Here is an 18,948-nt window from a genome sequence, read left to right as displayed (position 1 = left end):
AGATTGGCTGTGAGGAAGTTGTTCCCCATGAGGGTGGTGAGAGCCTGGCACAGGCTGCCCAGGGAGGTGGTGGAAGCCTCCTGCCTGGAGGTGTTTGCAGCCAGGCTGGAGGTGGCTGTGAGCAACCTGCTGTGGTGTGAGGTGTCCCTGCCCATGGCAGGGGGCTGGGGCTGGCTGAGCCTTGAGCTCCCTTCCAGCCCTGGCAGCTCTGTGACTCCTATTTTAGTTCACAGACTTTCAGGCCCTACACATGGAAAGAACAGGAAGAGCTTCCTGCCCTGGGAAGCAAAGCACACAGAGACATTCATCAGACCCCCTTGGGAACTCTGATTCCCTCTTTCCCCCCCACTTTTCATTGCCTCTTCTCAGTGTCAGATCTTCTGTTATTGGTCTTTCATGTCATCAAAATGGCCTCAAGTTGCACCAGGGGGGTTCAGACTGGGTATGAGGGAAAGGTCTTCACCAGAAGGATCCCTGGGCACTGGAAGAGGCTGCCCAGGGCAGTGGTGCAGTCACCAGCCCTGGAGGTGTTCAGAGGATGAGCAGCTTAGGGCCATGGCCTATCAGCTGTGCACAGGGGGCTGTGAGGCTCTGCTTGGGCTCAAAGCCCTCAAGGTCTTTCCCACCCAGGCAGTTCTGTGACTCTGTGACTCTAATTCTGCTTTGTCTCACACTTGCCCTCATCCTAAACCTGATAGCCCAGGTTTAAGGTGCCAACATCATCCCAAACCCAAGCCTGCATGTAAGTAGAAGAGAAACCAGCAACCATGATGTTAAACCCCGATCTGTCCCTTTTTCCCTCCTGCAGTGCCCACTTGGGAAGCATAACAAAGCCTCTGGAGGCAAAAGGTGTTACCTGGGTAGATGAAAAGCCCCCGAGGTGGTTTCTTTGGTGGCTTAACCACTTCATAATGGGGATGCCCTCCACCAATCTGTCTTGGTAGAAGTGGGAGAGCAGAGCATACGCTGCCAGCTCAATGTCCACGGAGGGTGGCTGCCAGGAGTCAGACAGCTCAGAGGCAGCTGTGACCCAGAAGAGAAATTCTCCTGCAAAAAGAACCAGCAAGAGCTTCAGAGCCACAAGCAGAGGTCCCTGGGGCAGACAGAAGGAAAACCTCTTCATTAATGTTCACACATGGGATCTCAGGATCAGAGGCTCACAGGGTGTGAGGGGTTGGAAGGGACCTCTGGAGAGCAGGGGAGGGGAAAAGGACCTGGGGGTGCTGGTGGGTGGGAGGCTGACCAGGGGCCAGCAATGTGCTCTGGGGGCCAAGAAGGCCAATGGCAGCCTGGGGGGGATCAGCAGGGCTGTGGGCAGGAGGTCACAGAGGTTCTCCTGCCCCTCTGCTCTGCCCTGCTGAGGCCACAGCTGGAATCTTGTGTCCAGCTCTGGGCCCCTCAGGTCAGGAAGGAGCTCAGGGAAGTGCTGGAGAGAGTCCATGGCAGAGGCAGAAAGATGCTGCAGGCAGTGGAAGCTCTTCCTTAGGAGCAGAGCCTGAGGGAGCTGAGGGCTCTGGAGCTTGGCTTGGAGGAGCCTGAGAGGTGAGCTCCTTGCTGGGGCTAAAGCTGTGCAGGGGCAGTGGCCAGAGGCTGGAGCCAGGCTCTGCTGGGGGCTGCCCAATGCCAGCACAAGGGGCAGTGGTGGAAGCTGAGGCAGAGGCAGTGCCATGGGAAGAGGAGGAAGAATTTGTTCCCTGGGAGGGTGAGAGAAGCCTGGCAGAGGCTGCCCAGGGGGGCTGTGGAGTCTCCCTGTGTGGAGCTCTTGCAAGGCCAGCTGGATGTGTTGCTGTGTGAGCTGCTCTGGGTGCCCCTGCTGGGGCAGGGGGCTTGGGCTGGCTGAGCTCTGCAGCTCCCTGCCAGCCCCTGGCACTCTGTGACTGTGTAAAGTCCATCTCCACCAGAGTGGAAGAAGGGTTGTGCTGTACCTTGGTGCTCTGCTCTCTGGTTCAGTGCATTCAGGGCTTCCTTTGCCTTGGTGCTTTTTGCCCAGGACAAGGCATAGGCCACAATGGCCAGGGTGTAGTTATCCCCAATGCCTTCTTCCAGCTTATCTTCCAGGTAGTTTGTAGCACTCTTGATGACATAAGCATGCTGGAAAGCAAGGTCACATCAAAGAAGGTTTAGCAAATCAGCTGTGTGTTGAAATATTTGAGAGCTGTGCAGGAACAGGAACCAAGAGACAGCCAGGAAATGAAGAGCACAGGAAGGGATGAGGAAGGAAAATGAAATACAGGGTGAGACATGGACAGTTAAGGGCCATGGAGAAACAGAAGCATTCCTAGCACCAGGAGACAGCCAGGAAATGAAGAGCACAGGAAGGGAGGGAGAGTAAATAAAATACAGGCTGAGCTATGGACAGTTAAGGGCCATGGAGAAACAGAAACCTTACTGCCACCAAGATGCCCCCAAGAGACACTGAGCATCTCTTGCAGAGGCTCTCATGGGCTCAGGCACACAGCCCCAAGGCCAAGCTTTGGATCTGCTCTGAATGGGAATGCTTCACTGAGCTCAGCTGCAAGGGTTTGAAACCCATTCAGCAGAGCTCAAATTTCTTTGCAAGCTGTTGGTGCAAAGCTGCTGGACTGAAGGTTTTGGAAGCAGTTGTTGCCCATGAGGGTGGTGAGAGCCTGGCACAGGCTGCCCAGGGAGGTGGTGGCAGCCTCCTGCCTGGAGGTGTTTGCAGCCAGGCTGGAGGTGGCTGTGAGCAACCTGCTGTGGTGTGAGGTGTCCCTGCCCATGGCAGGGGTTGGGACTGGCTGAGCCTTGAGGTCCCCTCCAGCCCTGACACCTCTGTGGGTCTGTGACTCTGTCTGCAGAGGTGTTTAGGCAACCATTATTGCAGGGCATTTGTTCCTTTAGTGTCCCAAATTGCCACCCTGATGCCCTGTGGAAGCCAGGACAATGTTCTTGCTAAAGGCAGCTGCCTCTAGGGTTTGAAGGGCAGATCACCCTGCAGGGCACCACAGCACCACTTGTGTTACAGAATGGGCTGGGAGGGAGCTGCAGAGCTCAGGCAGCCCAAGCCCTCTGCACTCAGCAGGGACAGCCCCAACTCCAGCAGCTTGCCCACAGCCCTCTCCAGCCTCCCCTTCAACAGCTCCAGGCAGGGAGCCTCAACCACCTCCCTGGGCAACCTCTGCCAGGCTTCCACCACCCTCCTGCTGCACAACTTCTTCCTCACCTCCAAGCTCAAGCTGCTCTGCTCTGCTTTGCAGCCCTTGGCCCTGCTGCTGTCCCTGCAGGCCTTTGCCAACAGTCTCTCTGCAGCCTTCTTGCAGCCCCTTCAGGTCCTGGCAGGCTGCTCTGAGCTCTGCCTGCAGCCTTCTCTTCTCCAGGCTCAACACCCCCAGCTCCCTCAGCCTGGCCTGGCAGCAGAGCTGCTCCAAGCCCCTGAGCATTCTCCTGGCCTCCTCTGGAGCCTCTCCATCAGCTCCAGGTCCTTGCTGTGCTGAGGGCTGCAGAGCTGCACCCAGCCCTGCAGGGGAGGTCTCAGCAGAGCACAGGGGCAGAATCCCCTCTCTATTGCCCTGGGGAGGTCTGATACCATCAGGTTCCCTCTGCTTCCTGCAACTGCAAAGTGCTTGCCAGGTCCTGTGACAAGCTGTGAAGCCTTCCAGGAGCTATGGATTCTATTCCTGCCCTCCAGTACCTGTTTGTCTGGGAAGCCCAGGAGGGAGGACATGACATAAGCTGTGAGAGCCACTGGGTTACTGGTGCCTCCTTGAAGGTCAGTATGCAGCACCCTCCCAGGCTCATGAAACTCTCCATCGAGCCCCTGGTGGCGGACGATCCAGCGGGCCGTGTCCTGCAGCACCTCCGGGTCGATGTCTGTGAAGGGACGAGCTTGCAGGAAGCATCTGAGCACAAAGGCTGACAGCCTGGGGGGCAGAAGGTCAATCCAACAGCACAACATTAAGCACACAGCACAGCTGCACAGCTGCACAGCACCACCCTGCATCAGAGGTTGTGAAGGGAGCTGCAGAGAGCATCCAGTGCAGCCCCTGCCAGAGCAGCAGCACCCAGGGCAGGCCACACAGCAATGCAGCCAGGGGGGGTTGGAAAGGCTCCAGAGAAGGAGACTCCACAACCTCTCTGGGCAGCCTGCTCCAGGCCTCCCTCACCCTCACAGTGCAGCAGTTCCTCCTCATGCTGAGCTGGAACTTCCTTAGCACCATTCCCCAGCCACAGAATCACAGAACCAGGCAGGTTGGAATGGACCTCAGAGATCATCCATCCATCCTGAGCCTGAGGGGGCAGAGTGGCTGAGAGCAGCCAGGCAGGAGGGGACCTGGGGGGACTGGCTGACAGCAGCTGAACAGGAGCCAGCAGTGTGCCCAGGGGGCCACGAGGGCCAACGGCATCCTGGCCTGCAGCAGGAACAGTGTGGCCAGCAGGAGCAGGGAGCTCATCCTGCCCTGTGCTCAGCACTGCTGAGGCCACACCTGGAGTCCTGTGTCCAGTTCTGGGCTCCTCAGGTCAGGAAAGAGGTTGAGCTGCTGGAAGGTGTCCAGAGAAGGGCAACAAAGCTGGGGAGGGGTCTGGAGCACAGCCCTGGGAGGAGAGGCTGAGGGAGCTGGGGTTGCTTAGCCTGCAGAAGAGGAGGCTCAGGGGAGACCTTATTGCTCTCTCCAACTCCCTGCAGGGAGGTTGGAGTGAGGAGGGGGCAGCCTCTGCTCCTTGGTGCAAGGGACAGGAGCAGAGGCAATGGTTCCAAGCTGTGCCAGGGGAGGTTCAGGCTGGATGCCAGGGAATATTTCTGCACTGGAAGGGCTCTCAGCCATTGGAATGCTCTGCCCAGGGCAGTGCTGCAGTGCCCAGCCCTGGGGCTGTTCCAGCAGCTGTGGAGCAGGGACATGGCTCAGTGCTGAGCCTGCAGTGCTGGGTGGAAGGTTGGGCTGGCTGAGCCTTGGCATCTCTTCCAAGCAGATGCATTCTGTGGCTCTGCAGCTTGCCTCTGGTATCTGCCCAGTTTCCACCACTCCCCTCCCATGCTTTAGCAGGGTGAAATCCAGCAGAGGAAAGGCTTTCCCAGTTGTGTATCCTCAGAAACAGGAGGGAAAGAGGCAAGGAGGACAAATTTTCACCACCACTAACTCTGTCCACCCCTTAGAAAATGCCTCAGCCAGCTCTCAGCCTGGAGGGAACTGAGGATCTGTCTGCAGCAGTGATGCTCACCCAGCTCTGAATACTTCCAGTCAACCACAAGGCTCAGTCAGTTAGTTATTGTTCTTCATCCCTTTGAGGGAAGCCACAGAAATCTCTCAGCAGCCCCAAGCTATTCCCCTGGCTAAAATAAGTCCTCCTCCAGCATCTGCAGCAGTGAAAGGCTTTGCTCTGTTGATGGCTTTGACAGCAAGTTCTCCAGCAGGGTGACCTTAGAATTGGCCTCAGCTCCTCAAGGAAACTCAGGCAGGAGGCTAAACCCAGCTGGAAAGTTTTACCAGCTCCACAACGACAAAAAAGCCAAAACAATTCCTAAGCCCAGAGTAAATACCTGAAATACTCCAAGCCCCCAGGGGGAAGCTGGCAGAGCTACTCACCATGTGCTCCCAGAGGGATCCTGGTTTCCAAAGGCACTGAAAGAGCCATCATCCCTCTGGAAGAGCAGCTCCCTCTGGTAGCCTGCAGTGGAAAAGCAGAGACAGGGGCTGAAGGCTTTCCTCTCCCCCAGGGTCCAGCCCCAGCTGCCTGCTGCTGGGAAGGGAGGCACCTCCTAAGGCTGAGCAGGGCACAACTTGAGCTCCTGCTTCACAGAAAACCCCTCCCAGACGTGTGGGAACACACAGAAGAGGGCAGAAGGTGAAGAGAGAGCAGGCAGCAGCAGCACAGAGGCTGTTCAGAGGGTGAGGAATGGGCTGGAGGGTTGCATCCAGAGGGTGGTGCTCAGTGCCCTGAAGTCCAGCTGGAGAGCAGTGACAGAGGTGTCCCTCAGGGCTCTGTGCTGGGACCTGTGCTCCTCAATATTCTTATCAATGGCAGAGACTGAAAGCAGCACCCAGCTGAGGGGGGCTGCCCACACCCCAGAGGGGCAGGATGGGATCCAGGGCCACCTGGACAGGCTGCAGAGGAGAACCCAGCTGAACCTCAGGAGGTCCAACAAGAGCAAGTGCAGGGCTCTGCAGCTGGGCTGGGACAATCCTCACTGGCAGCAGAGGCTGGGGGAGGAGGGGAGAGAAAGCAGCCCTGAGGAGAAGGACTTGGGGGTGCTGGGGGGCAGAAGCTGGCCAGGAGCAGGCAGGGTGAGCCTGCAGCACAGAAGGCCAAGGGCAGCCTGGGCTGCAGCCAAAGCAGCACTGCCAGCAGAGCCAGAGAGGGGATTCTGCCCCTGTGCTCTGCTGAGACCTCCCCTGCAGGGCTGGGTGCAGCTCTGCAGCCCTCAGCACAGCAAGGACCTGGAGCTGATGGAGAGGCTCCAGAGGAGGCCAGGAGAATGCTCAGGGGCTTGGAGCAGCTCTGCTGCCAGGCCAGGCTGAGGGAGCTGGGGGTGTTGAGCCTGGAGAAGAGAAGGCTGCAGGCAGAGCTCAGAGCAGCCTGCCAGGACCTGAAGGGGCTGCAAGAAGGCTGCAGAGAGACTGTTGGCAAAGGCCTGCAGGGACAGCAGCAGGGCCAAGGGCTGCAAAGCAGAGCAGAGCAGCTTGAGCTTGGAGGTGAGGAAGAAGTTGTGCAGCAGGAGGGTGGTGGAAGCCTGGCAGAGGTTGCCCAGGGAGGTGGTTGAGGCTCCCTGCCTGGAGCTGTTGAAGGGGAGGCTGGAGAGGGCTGTGGGCAAGCTGCTGGAGTTGGGGCTGTCCCTGCTGAGTGCAGAGGGCTTGGGCTGCCTGAGCTCTGCAGCTCCCTTCCAGCCCCTGGCACTCTGTGCCTCTGAGACACTCCAGACCTGAAGATGCTGATGTCCTGAGAAGTTCCTTCTCCACAGGGCTGCTCTCCAGCAGATCACCTCCTGCCCTGTGCTGCTGCAGCTGATTCCTCCTTCCCAGGGGCAGGTCTGAGTACCATCAGCTCCTTGCTGGTAGCCTACAAGCACTCAGCTCAGAGCAGCAGCCTGTGTAACACAGACTGCTGAGCAGCACAAGGCATCAGTGCATGCCAGAATGTGTCAAGCTTGGGAGGGATGGGAGAGCTGAGCAGAAGCAGAGGGAGAAGGCTCAGCTCTTTGCTGCAGCTGGCTTGCTTCCTTCTCAGCCCCAACCCCACCACAGTCACGCAGAAGGCTCCAAACATTGGAGCATCTAACCCAGGGAAGTCTGGAGCAGGAGACCTGGGGGCTCTGAACCACCACATCCCTGCCAAGAGGCACTCAGTCAGGCATGAAAAATGACACTGCAAATGTCAACAGACCCAAGTGGGAAGGCAGGGGAAAGCAGGATCCCATTAGGAAGATGCAGGCTGGGACTCCCAGAGCGGGGCCTGGGAGCCAGGAGAGGCAGGAGGCTGCAAGGGGAGCAGAGCAGGGTGGGAAGGACTTCACCACTCTGTGACAGAGGGAAGGGTCTCACCTTTCACACAGCTTGGGAATGGAGCTGGCTCCTGCTTGGGGTCTAGCACCAAAGTTTTCAGACCAAGCAGAGCTTGCTTGCTGAAGCAGTGATTCCAGGCTGGGATCTGTTACCCCCACAAAGGACTGGGGGGGTGGGAAGGCAACTTTGCTTTTGCTTTGCCTTTGCTCTAGGTTAATAAAAGCTGCTGGAAGAAAGATGACACAGCAGTGTCTGACCAAGTGCCAGGGCCTGCCCTGGGGGCACAACAACCCCAAGCAAGGCTGCAGGCTTGGGGCAGTGTGGCTGGAAAGCTGCTGGCAGAAAGGGAGCTGGGGGTGCTGATGGCCAAGCAGCTGAAGAGGAGCCAGCAGTGTGCCCAGGGGGCCGAGAGAGCCAAAGGCCTCCTGGCTGGGCTCAGCAATGCTGTGTCCAGCAGCAGCAGGGAGGGGATTGTCCCCTGGCACTCAGCTCTGGGCAGCCCACACCTGGAATATTGCAGCCAGCTCTGGGCTGCCCAGCTCAGGAGGGACAGGGATCTGCTGCAGAGAGCCCAAGGGAGGCTGCAAGGATGCTGAAGGGACTGCAGCACTGCCTGGGGAGGAGAGGCTGAGAGCCCTGGGGCTGTTCAGTCTGCAGAGGAGAAGGCTGAGAGGGATCTGATCAATGTCTCTCAAGAGCTGAGGGCTGGGGGTCAGGAGGCAGGGCACAGGCTCTGCTCAGCTGCACCCTGGCATAGGACAAGGAGCAGTGGATGGAAACTGCAGCACAGGAGGTTCCAGCTCAGCATCAGGAGGAACTTCTGCCCTGGGAGGCTCCCAGAGCCCTGGAGCAGGCTGCCCAGAGAGGTTGTGGAGTCTCCTGCTCTGGAGCCTTCCCAGCCCTGTCTGGATGTGTTCTGTGTGCCCTGTGCTGGGTTCTCTGCTCCTGCTCTGGCAGGGGGTGGTTGGACCCAAAGGGCTCCTGAAGATGTCCCTTCCAGCCCCTAACATGCTGTGAGCTGTGAAATCCATAGGAATTACCTGCTAAAATGTGTATTTAATATGAAAAACAGAAGAAGGCAGTGACTCCAGAAAAGCAAGGTTGGGTTTGTTCTGGATAACCTTTGGCTCACAGAGTCACAGAGCTGCCAGGGCTGGAAGGGACCCCAAGGCTCAGCCAGTCCCAACCCCCTGCCATGGGCAGGGACACCTCACACCACAGCAGGCTGCCCACAGCCACATCTTGCCTTTGCAAGCAGAACCATTAGCTCTTTAATTCTGAGAGCCTGGAAAGAGGAAGGGAAAGAGAAGCTGAGGACTCCCCTTCCAGTTCCCATGACACCAGGAGCGCAGCATCTCCAATACCTAAGAGCAGAGCTGCAGAAGCCTCTATACCCACAAAGAGCTCACAAAAAGCAGCTAACACTGTTTCCCTGTGCAGCACACAGACCTTTCCTCATGTAGGACACAGCTTTAGCTTTGATATCCTCCCTCAGCTGCCTGGTTTTGGTCAGGTACTGCAGGACATACACGTTGGGGGCGAAGTTGATCATGTTCTGCTCGCCGCAGCCGTACGGCATCTGGATCAGCCCTGCCAAGCCATGGATGGACGGCCCCAGCAGATCACCTGCAAGGCAGAATGTCATGGTAAATGGCACAACAGAACAAAAGCAGCAGCAGCTAAAGCTCTTGCAGGGGGTTCTGAGCTGGCACAAATTGTCTGGAGCTGCCCTGCTGTGAGGACAGGCTGAGGGAGTTGGGGTTGTGCAGGCTGGAGAGGAGAAGGCTCCCAGGAGACCTCATTGTGGCCTTCCAGTACCTGAAGGGGGCTCCAGGAAAGCTGGGGAGGGACTTTGGAGGGTGTCAGGGAGGGATAGGACTGGGGGGGATGGAGCAGAACTAGAAGTGGGGAGATTGAGATTGGCTGTGAGGAAGAAGTTGTTTGTGAGGAAGAAGTTGTTGCCCAGGAGGGTGGTGAGAACCTGGCACAGGCTGCCCAGGGAGGTGGTGGCAGCCTCCTGCCTGGAGGTGTTTGCAGCCAGGCTGGAGGTGGCTGTGAGCAGCCTGCTGCAGTGTGAGATGCCAGCAGCTGGATTATGGACACATAGATCTTAGATACTGAGTCCAACAATAGCCCAGTGGGGGAAAAAGCAAACTATTGAACGAGCTATAGACACAGATGCTAGAGAGGGAGAGAGGGAGATGATCGAGATAGAGCTGATGGAGATGATAGAGATGGTGATGGAGATAGAAGATATTATAGAGATGATGGAGATGATATAGAGACAGAGAGAGAGACAGAGGTTGATACAGAGTTAGAGATAGAGGTAGAGGTAGATAGAGATAGAGGTAGAGATAGAGATAGAGACAGAGACACAGGTAAAGGTAGAGATAGAGACAGACAGAGACAGAGGTAGAGAGATAGATAGAGGTAGAGACAGAGACAGAGGTAAAGGTAGAGATAGAGATGATAGAGATAGAGATGATAGAGATAGAGATGATAGAGATAGAGATGATAGAGATAGAGATGATAGAGATAGAGATATAGAGGTAGAGAGAGAGAGAGAGGTAGAGGTAGAGGTAGAGAGAGAGAGAGGTAGAGACAGAGGTAGAGAGAGAGAGAGAGGTAGAGGTAGAGAGAGAGAGAGATGGAGACAGAGGTAGAGAGAGAGAGAGAGGTAGAGGTAGAGGTAGACTGAGCAGTAAATACCCAAGATGGAGCTAGACTAAGGCAGTCCTTACCAACAGCAGTGACCTGTACTCTCTCACTGCCACTGACCACATCAGCAGGAAAAGTGAACTCCAAGGTTTTTGACACTGCTTGTGGCTTATTGCCAGTCAGGTCCAAGAGGACTGTCTGAGAGTATGTCTGTTCCACTCCTTCAGCCTAGAACATAAAGGCAGGATTATTGTCAGCCCCTCCAGTGTGCTGCTTTGAGGGCAGCAGCTGTGTGCTTGCTCTACTGAGGCACCTAGCACTCTGCCAGGTACTTTGTGCTGCTTGCTAACACCTCAAGAGCTGAGCTGAGCTCTTGGCCTGTCCAGGCTGACACAGGAACCCTACAACCTACCTCCATGAGTTGCTCTTGCAGACCACATTTCACTGACACTCCCCAGAGTCAAGGAGAGCATCCATGCCAAGGGCAGAGCTCCAAGGCCAAGCACATGGCAAGGCTGCAGATGGTACTCCTGTGCTACCTGCAGTGCTGTGGCCTCACTGAAGCTAGATGCATGACCAAGGAGTTGTCATTTCCTGATGCAGGCAAAATCCCTTGGGGGAGAGGGGGGAAGAAGAAAATGTCCTTGGAGCAGAGCTAATGAATGGGCTTCTTCCCTCAGCCTGCCAGCCTGGATGAGGCACTCAGTGCCATGGTTCAGTTGGTTAGATGGTGATAGGTTGGACTGGATGACCTCAAAGGGCTTTTCCAGCCTGGTTAACTCTGTATTCTACAAAGGACTTTCAGACTCTCCTGAACTTCAGCAGAAAGGGTGGTGAGTGAGAGGCTCCACCTGGAAGCAGCTCACAGCCCTGCAGGGTAGTGGCTTAAAGTGGTTTTAGGAGAGGCTGAGCCAGCTGGCCCTGCTCAGCCTGGAGAAAAGAAGGCTGAGGGGGGCTCAGCCATGTGTGCAAATGCCTGAAGGGAAGGTGTCAAGGAGGAAGGTGGAGCTGGGGCTCTTCCTACTGGAGCCCAGAGCAGGAGGCAATGCAGGCAAATTGAAACCAAGGCATTTCCTTTTCAACACTGTAAAAAGAGCTGTGGTAACTGTGAGGGTGCTCAGACACTGGAACAAGATGCTCTGAAGGGTCCTGCTCTGGCAGAGGGGTTGGACTGGATGACTTGCAAGGGCCCTCCCAGCCCCTCACCCTTTGTGATCCTGTGATTAAGAGCCTGACTGCACAGAGTTGTGAGCATTCTGCTGCAGCTGATCCTGCCCTGAGCAGGGGGGGTGGAATATTCCAGCAAGGATCTGGAGGGGCTGGAAGGTGTCCAGAGAAGGGCCATGAGGATGAGCAGAGGGCTGGAGCTGCTCTGCTGTGAGCACAGCCTGAGGGAGTTGGGGTTGTGCAGGCTGGAGAGGAGAAGGCTCCCAGGAGACCTCATTGTGGCCTCCCAGGATCTGCAGGGGGCTCCAAGAAAGCTGGGGAGGGACTGCTGAGGGTGTCAGGGAGGGATAGGACTGGGGGGGATGGAGCAAAACTAGCAATGGGGAGATGGAGATTGGCTGTGAGGAAGAAGTTGTTGCCCATGAGGGTGGTGAGAGCCTGGCACAGGCTGCCCAGGGAGGTGGTGGAAGCCTCCTGCCTGGAGGTGTTTGCAGCCAGGCTGGAGGTGGCTGTGAGCCACATCCCCCTGAGCTGTGAGCCACATCCCCCTGAGCTGTGAGCCCCTGCTGTTGGTAAGGAGTCCCTTATTCTAATTCCATCTTTGGTATTTACTGCTCAGCTCTAGCTCTATCTCTATCTCCATCTCTATCTCTATGTCTGTCTCTGTCTCTATCTCCATCTCTGTCTCTCCATCTCTACCTCTCTATCTCTATCCATATCTATCTCTGTCTCTCTCTCTGTCTTTATCATCTCTATCTCTCTATCATCTCTGCCTCTCTATCATCTCTGTCTCTCTCTCTGTCTGTCTCTATCTTTCTGTCTCTAGCTCTGTCTCTACCTCTAGCTCTGTCTCTATCACCTCTCACTGTCTCCATCACCTCTTCTAGACCAGCTTGCTCAGGGCCTCATCCAACCTGGCCTCGAACACCTCCCTGGAGGGGGCTGCACTCTGTAGCCTGTTTCAGGGCATGGTGACTTTCAGGGACAGCCAAGCTGCAGGGTGTTTACCTTCACTAACACTGTCTGGAGGACAGCATCAGAAGCAGCAGATGAAGTTGCTGTCACTCTGATGGGAATTTCCCCCAGTTGCTTTGGCCTGATTGGGAACTGCAGGGTTTTCCCATCTTCACTTGGCACAGACACAGACTCTTGGTTGCCTGTGGCATTTACTTCATTGGATGTCAGGATGATTTCAAAAGCCTCATTCATGTCCAGGATCACAGTCACCTGCAAACACAGGAACACAAAGAGCTAATGGTGGAGAGAGGCTTTCACAAGCTGCCACCCTTCTTGTTCAGAGAGAAACAGCTTCGTGGTCCAGGCACTGAAGGCAAGAGTAAAGATCTCTAAAGAGAGAATCATAGAAGCATAGAGTCATAGAACCACAGAATGGGCTGGGCTGGAAGGGAGCTGCAGAGCTCAGGCAGCCCAAGCCCTCTGCACTCAGCAGGGACAGCCCCAACTCCAGCAGCTTGCCCACAGCCCTCTCCAGCCTCCCCTTGCACAGCTCCAGGCAGGGAGCCTCAACCACCTCCCTGGGCAACCTCTGCCAGGCTTCCACCACCCTCCTGCTGCACAACTTCTTCCTCACCTCCAAGCTCAAGCTGCTCTGCTCTGCTTTGCAGCGCTTGGCCCTGCTGCTGTCCCTGCAGGCCTTTGCCAACAGTCTCTCTGCAGCCTTCTTGCAGCCCCTTCAGGTCCTGGCAGGCTGCTCTGAGCTCTGCCTGCAGCCTTCTCTTCTCCAGGCTCAACACCCCCAGCTCCCTCAGCCTGGCCTGGCAGCAGAGCTGCTCCAAGCCCCTGAGCATTCTCCTGGCCTCCTCTGGAGCCTCTCCATCAGCTCCAGGTCCTTGCTGTGCTGAGGGCTGCAGAGCTGCACCCAGCCCTGCAGGGGAGGTCTCAGCAGAGCACAGGGGCAGAATCCCCTCTCTGGCTCTGCTGGCAGTGCTGCTTTGGCTGCAGCCCAGGCTGCCCTTGGCCTCCAGCAGTGGTGAGCACCCTGCTGTCTGGTAAGATTTAAGTCCCAAGAGATTGTTGTTTTTTACCTCAGCTTCTTCTTTCAAGTAGTTAAAGATGTTGACTTCCACAATGAACTGCTCTCCTCTGACGACCGAATAGGGCAGGTTCAGGTAAAGGAAGAAGGGTTGGAAAGCTTCTAACTGCAAGACAAAAGCAGCAGTCAAGCCCTGTGGAGGGAGTTAGGTTTGTCTCCTTCTAATTCAGAGAGTCACAGCATTGTCAGGGCTGGAAGGGACCTCAAGGCTCAGCCAGTTCCAACCCCCTGCCATGGGCAGGGACACCTCACACCACAGCAGGTTGCTCACAGCCACCTCCAGCCTGGCTGCAAACACCTCCAGGCAGGAGGCCTCCACCACCTCCCTGGGCAGCCTGTGCCAGGCTCTCACCACCCTCCTGGTCAAGCAAGGCCTCATCTGGCTCCATAGGGAGAATCTCCAGCATCTCAGTTTTTGCTGCTGGATCACTGAAACCTGCCCCAGATCCACGGTGGGAATTGTCTTTGTGCTTCACCATCCCTTGCTTGCTGCTTCATCCTCTTTCTGTGTCCCCATCTTCCCCCCCTGCATATGGAAGCAAACCCAATTCAAGTGTTTGGGGGTTGTTTGGGGTTTTTTCCCCCAAACCAACTACTCAGTTTCCTTCCTGGGGGATCCATAAAGGACCCATCCCTGCTGCACAAGAGAAAGCAGACTGAGACACCCTGCAAGCAGGCAGCAGCAAGAAGCTGACTGCTCAGCCTCTCTCCTCAGCCCTCTTAAACGTGAGATGCCCGAGAGAGCTCCCTTGTGCCCTGCAGCGAGCAGGATGCCTGCAGCCGGAGCAGGATGCCTGCAGCCGGAGCAGGATGCCTGCAGCCGGAGCAGGATGCCTGCAGCCGGAGCCGCTGCTGGCCGTCAGCACCTTTGTGGCAGCTCGGCAGGGCACCGCTGGGCGCAGAGCTGCTGACAGCCTGGGCAGGGCCAGCTCCAGCAGAGGCAGCCGGGTGCGGGCTGGGAGTCTGTCACCCTGCGCGCATGGAAGCTGCGAGGGGTCCCGGGGGCTGCCGGTGGGCTCTGGTGCAGCGGGGTGAGCGCCGCAGCAAGGGACGGGGAAGGCTCTGTCCCCATGGCAACACAACAAGGGAGCCACGAAGGAACTCTCCCAAGTCCTGGAAGTCACCAACGGCTCAGGCTGATGCTGGATTTTCCAGGATGAGCCCTGGCAGGGGTCCCTTGGTTCCATGTCTGAAAATACATCTTTTCTCAGTCAAAAGGAGAAGTGCAGACTTCCCTCTGGGAACAGGGAGCCTGGCATGGAGCTTGGGCTCCCGAGAACTCAGTGCCAAGGCTCTCAGCAAGCTCAGTGGGATCAGAACTTCCACTGCTCACGAGCATCAGTGCCATGAGAAGGGCTGGAGCATGACAGCTTTCAGTACTGGCTTCTCAGCTCAAACCTTGCCTTTCATTTGGCTTCCATGGAGAAGGGAAAATTCTCCCAAGTGTTTGGAGCTTCACATTCAAACTCCCCTCAGATTTCTGCCTGCTTGGCAAACATTCCAACACTGCCTGTCCAAAACACTTGGCTGAAAGCTGTCACTGGCAATGGTTCTTCAGATAGTGGAGGATCAGAGAACTGTCAGGGCTGGAAGGGAGCTCAAGGCTCAGCCAGCTCCAAACCCCTGCCATGGGCAGGGACACCTCACACCACAGCAGGTTGCTCACAGCCACCTCCAGCCTGGCTGCAAACACCTCCAGCCAGGAGGCTGCCACCACCTCCCTGGGCAGCCTGTGCCAGGCTCTCACCACCCTCATGGGCAACAACTTCTTCCTCACAGCCAATCTCCATCTCCCCACTTCTAGTTCTGCTCCATCCCCCCCAGTCCTATCCCTCCATGACACCCTCAAAAGTCCCTCCCCAGCTTGCTTGCAGCCCCCTGCAGATCCTGGAAGGCCACAATGAGGTCTCCTGGGAGCCTTCTCCTCTCCAGCCTGCACAACCCCAACTCCCTCAGTCTGTGCTCACAGCAGAGCAGCTCCAGCCCTCTGCTCCTCCTCGTGGCCCTTCTCAGGACACCTCCTGATGGAGAACCTTTGGTCCTTTGCTGCAAGGAGAGCAGATGTTGAGAGGATCATTTGCCATCACCCTCATGCATTATTCAGTGCTTCCCCCTTGTTGGGGTTGTTTGGCTTGCACTTAAGAGTTCCACATGGCTGAAACTTGTTAATCAGTACCAAACCCAGAGAGACGTGGAGACTGCAATGGGGAAACAGATCAATGACATCTGCATGCTCAGTGGCACTGAGTGCAGTGGGTCTGGGTTTCATCTGACTTCCACTGCAGTCTCAGTAGCTTTACCCTATGGTCACAGAACCACAGAGCAACAGGATCAATGTTAGGGGCTGGCAGGGAGCTGCAGAGCTCAGCCAGCCCAAGCCCCCTGCCCCAGCAGGGGCACCCAGAGCAGCTCACACAGCAACACATCCAGCTGGCCTTGCAAGAGCTCCACACAGGGAGACTCCACAGCCCCCCTGGGCAGCCTCTGCCAGGCTTCTCTCACCCTCCCAGGGAACAAATTCTTCCTCCTCTTCCCATGGCACTGCCTCTGCCTCAGCTTCCACCACTGCCCCTTGTGCTGGCATTGGGCAGCCCCCAGCAGAGCCTGGCTCCAGCCTCTGGCCACTGCCCCTGCACAGCTTTAGCCCCAGCAAGGAGCTCACCTCTCAGGCTCCTCCAAGCCAAGCTCCAGAGCCCTCAGCTCCCTCAGGCTCTGCTCCTAAGGAAGAGCTTCCACTGCCTGCAGCATCTTTCTGCCTCTGCCATGGACTCTCTCCAGCACTTCCCTGAGCTCCTTCTCGAGGGCAGACCCAGGGGGGTTGGAACTGGATGACCTCTGAGGTCCCTTCCAGTCCTGACAGTTCTGTGATGCTGTGATTCTGCTCTTCAATCACAGAATGCCAGGCTGGAAGGGACCCCAAGGATCTTCTGCTCCAAGTTTCTAGGTGCCAGTGGAGGATTCTAGGAACTGGAGGATCTGTAAGGTCCCTTCCAACCCAAACCTCAACCCAAGAGAGCTGTGGAGGTGCTGGAGCCAGGGCAGAGCAGGGCAAGGAAGCTGGGAAGGGCCTGGAGAAGAAAGCTGCTGGAGAGAGGCTGAAGGAGCTGGGGATGGTTAGTGGGAAAGAGAGGAGGCTGAGGGGAGAGCTCCTGGCTGCCTGCAGCTCCCTGCAAGGAGCTTGTGCAGAGGCTGCTGCTGCTCTCTTCTCCCAGGGCATTAGTGAGAGAAGAAGAGGGCAGAGCCTCAAGCTGCCCCTGGGGAGGTTGAGAGTGGAGCTTAGGCAGCAGAGTGGTCAGGGCTTGGGATGTGCTGGGCAGGGAGGTGGTGGAGTCCCCAGGGCTGGCTGTGTTTGAAGGTGCTTTGGCTGTGGGGCTTGGGGCTGTGGTTCAGGGCTGAGCCTTGCAGAGCAGGGCTGATGGTTGGGCCTGGGGACCCTGAGGCTCTCTCCCAGCCTTAGTGTTGCTGCAAGGCTGTGAAATGAGCTGGCCCAGGACCCTGCCCTCATGGTTAGTCCAAGACAAGCTTTGACAGATGAATGAAAGTGAGGCCAGGATGTGAGCAGTTCTCCCACCCTCCCTCCTGGGCTAAGTGAAGTCTCTGCTCCATCATCCCCCCAGTGCCTCTCCCACCCCAGCCACCTCTTCCCAGCTAGTCTGTGCAAACCTCCCTGGCATGCACTCCCCAGTCCTTGGAAAGCCTCTTGGCAGGGCCAGCAAAACATGGAAGCAGTCTGTCCTCAGGCAGAGGGCACATCCTGAGCCTGCTCCAACCAACAGCTGCTCCCACAGAAAGGCACCAAGCATGTGTGTGGTGTGTGACAAATCACAGCATCACAGCTCACAGGGTGCCAGGGGTTGGGAGGGACCTCTGGAGAGCTCCCAGGCCAAGCCCCTGCCAGAGCAGGAGCAGAGAACCCAGCACAGGGCACACAGAACACATCCAGACAGGGCTGGGAAGGCTCCAGAGCAGGAGACTCCACAACCTCTCTGGGCAGCCTGCTCCAGGGCTCTGGGAGCCTCCCAGGGCAGCAGTTGCGGAGTCTCCTTCTCTGGAGCCTTTGCAGCCCTGTCTGGATGCATTGTGTGCTGAGTCCCCTGGGTGATGCTGCTCTGGCAGGGGTCCTGGACTGGGTGATCTCTGGAGGTCCCTTCCCAGCTCTGATGTTCTGTGGTGCTGTGGTCCCTGGAGGCAGTGAGCTCCCTTACCTGCTGGGGGGGAGGATGCTTCCAGTCTTACCAGTGGCCTTACAGGCCTGACTGATTTTTACTGTGCAGTCTTGGCCTGTTTAGGTCTAGTCCCAGGGACTAAGTGGAGGCAGTTTCAGGCCAGCCTGAATCCAGCCTAGCAATGGCAGGGGGGAGAAAGAGCCCTGGGGCATGTGTGGAACCCCAGGTGGGGAGAGGAGCAGGATTTTGGTCTGACTTGGTGGAGGCTTTTGTGTGGAGCTTTAGTGCTCCTCTGTGTTAAGCCCAGGCCATGCTCTGCTTCGTGCTGGCTGTGCTCAGCACTGTGCATTGCACCCCTGGAGGGCTGCAGCCTGGGGAGGGATTGCCCATGTGAGCTTCCCTCCAGCCCTCTGTGTGCAGAGGTTTGCTTCCCCCCCAGGGCCATCAGAGCAATCTGTCCTGCTCCCAACCAAGCCATACCTCCACTGGAGCAGTGGTCACTCCAAGGCCACCTTGCTCAGAGATCACAAAGGCACTGGCTACCCAGGAAGTGATGGTGTCCGGGGCAGTGACCTCCAGCGTGGTGTCTGTCCCAGAGCTGAGGGCAGAAGGGGAGAGGAGACTTTCAAAAGCTTTCATTGAGAGCCAGCAACCTTCCAAAGGCTTCCAAACTTCAGTTCAGGGCTGCTGATTTCATGTTGGTTGGGGCTTTTTCCCTCCTCCTAAGCACCTGCAGGTATTTGTGAGGGGAACCAAAGGATTCCTTCCCATTTTTAACTGTTTCAAACGACTTGAACTGAAAATAACTGCACTGAACCACATCACTTGTTAGCCACAGTCACAGATCCATCAAACCAGCTCCCAGAGCCTTCACACCAGTCCCCAGGTGAGGGTGCTGGCTGTGGAAGAAGACAGGGATTGTGCTGCATGAGACAGGGGATTTCACCACCTTTTGACACTTTGAAGTGCAGGCAGGAAGAGATTTCCCTGCCTGGGCTGCTCACCTCCTTTTCAAGCACTGGAGAGGAGAAGCCTGGGTCTCCTCATCTGTTATCTTCCCATGGGTGAAAGGAGAAGAGTTTCTTTCATGGAATCCCAGAGCTGCCAGGGCTGGAAGGGACCCCAAGGCTCAGCCAGTCCCAACCCCCCTGCCATGGGCAGGGACACCTCACACCACAGCAGGTTGCTCACAGCCACCTCCAGCCTGGCTGCAAACACCTCCAGGCAGGAGGCTGCCACCACCTCCCTGGGCAGCCTGTGCCAGGCTCTCACCACCCTCATGGGCAACAACTTCTTCCTCACAGCCAATCTCAATCTCCCCACTTCCAGTTCTGCTCCATCCCCCCCAGTCCTATCCCTCCCTGACACCCTCAAAAGTCCCTCCCCAGCTTTCCTGGAGCCCCCTGCAGATGCTGGAAGGCCACAATGAGGTCTCCTGGGAGCCTTCTCC

At 56.9% G+C, this 18,948-nt stretch overlaps 1 protein-coding gene across 1 annotated transcript in view; it reads right to left on the bottom strand.

Moving 5' to 3' along the window:
* The window catches only part of CD109 (CD109 molecule), an 82,807-nt gene that overhangs the window by 16,366 nt on the left and 47,493 nt on the right, over window positions 1-18,948 (bottom strand). The window contains exons 21-29 of the mRNA XM_054162487.1: window positions 17,979-18,096; window positions 13,325-13,438; window positions 12,288-12,506; window positions 10,196-10,340; window positions 8,904-9,080; window positions 5,541-5,622; window positions 3,650-3,878; window positions 1,926-2,091; window positions 857-1,047 (exon numbers count right to left, since the gene is read on the bottom strand). Of these exons, the coding sequence (XP_054018462.1) occupies window positions 857-1,047; window positions 1,926-2,091; window positions 3,650-3,878; window positions 5,541-5,622; window positions 8,904-9,080; window positions 10,196-10,340; window positions 12,288-12,506; window positions 13,325-13,438; window positions 17,979-18,096 (1,441 nt within the window). The remainder of the gene's footprint in view (window positions 1-856; window positions 1,048-1,925; window positions 2,092-3,649; window positions 3,879-5,540; window positions 5,623-8,903; window positions 9,081-10,195; window positions 10,341-12,287; window positions 12,507-13,324; window positions 13,439-17,978; window positions 18,097-18,948) is intronic.

This window comes from Dryobates pubescens, chromosome 6 (genome assembly GCF_014839835.1).
Source record: "Dryobates pubescens isolate bDryPub1 chromosome 6, bDryPub1.pri, whole genome shotgun sequence".
Lineage (NCBI taxonomy): Eukaryota > Metazoa > Chordata > Aves > Piciformes > Picidae > Dryobates > Dryobates pubescens.
The sequence above is the reverse complement of the archived record's forward strand: the minus strand, read 5'-3'. Positions and strand labels throughout refer to the sequence as shown.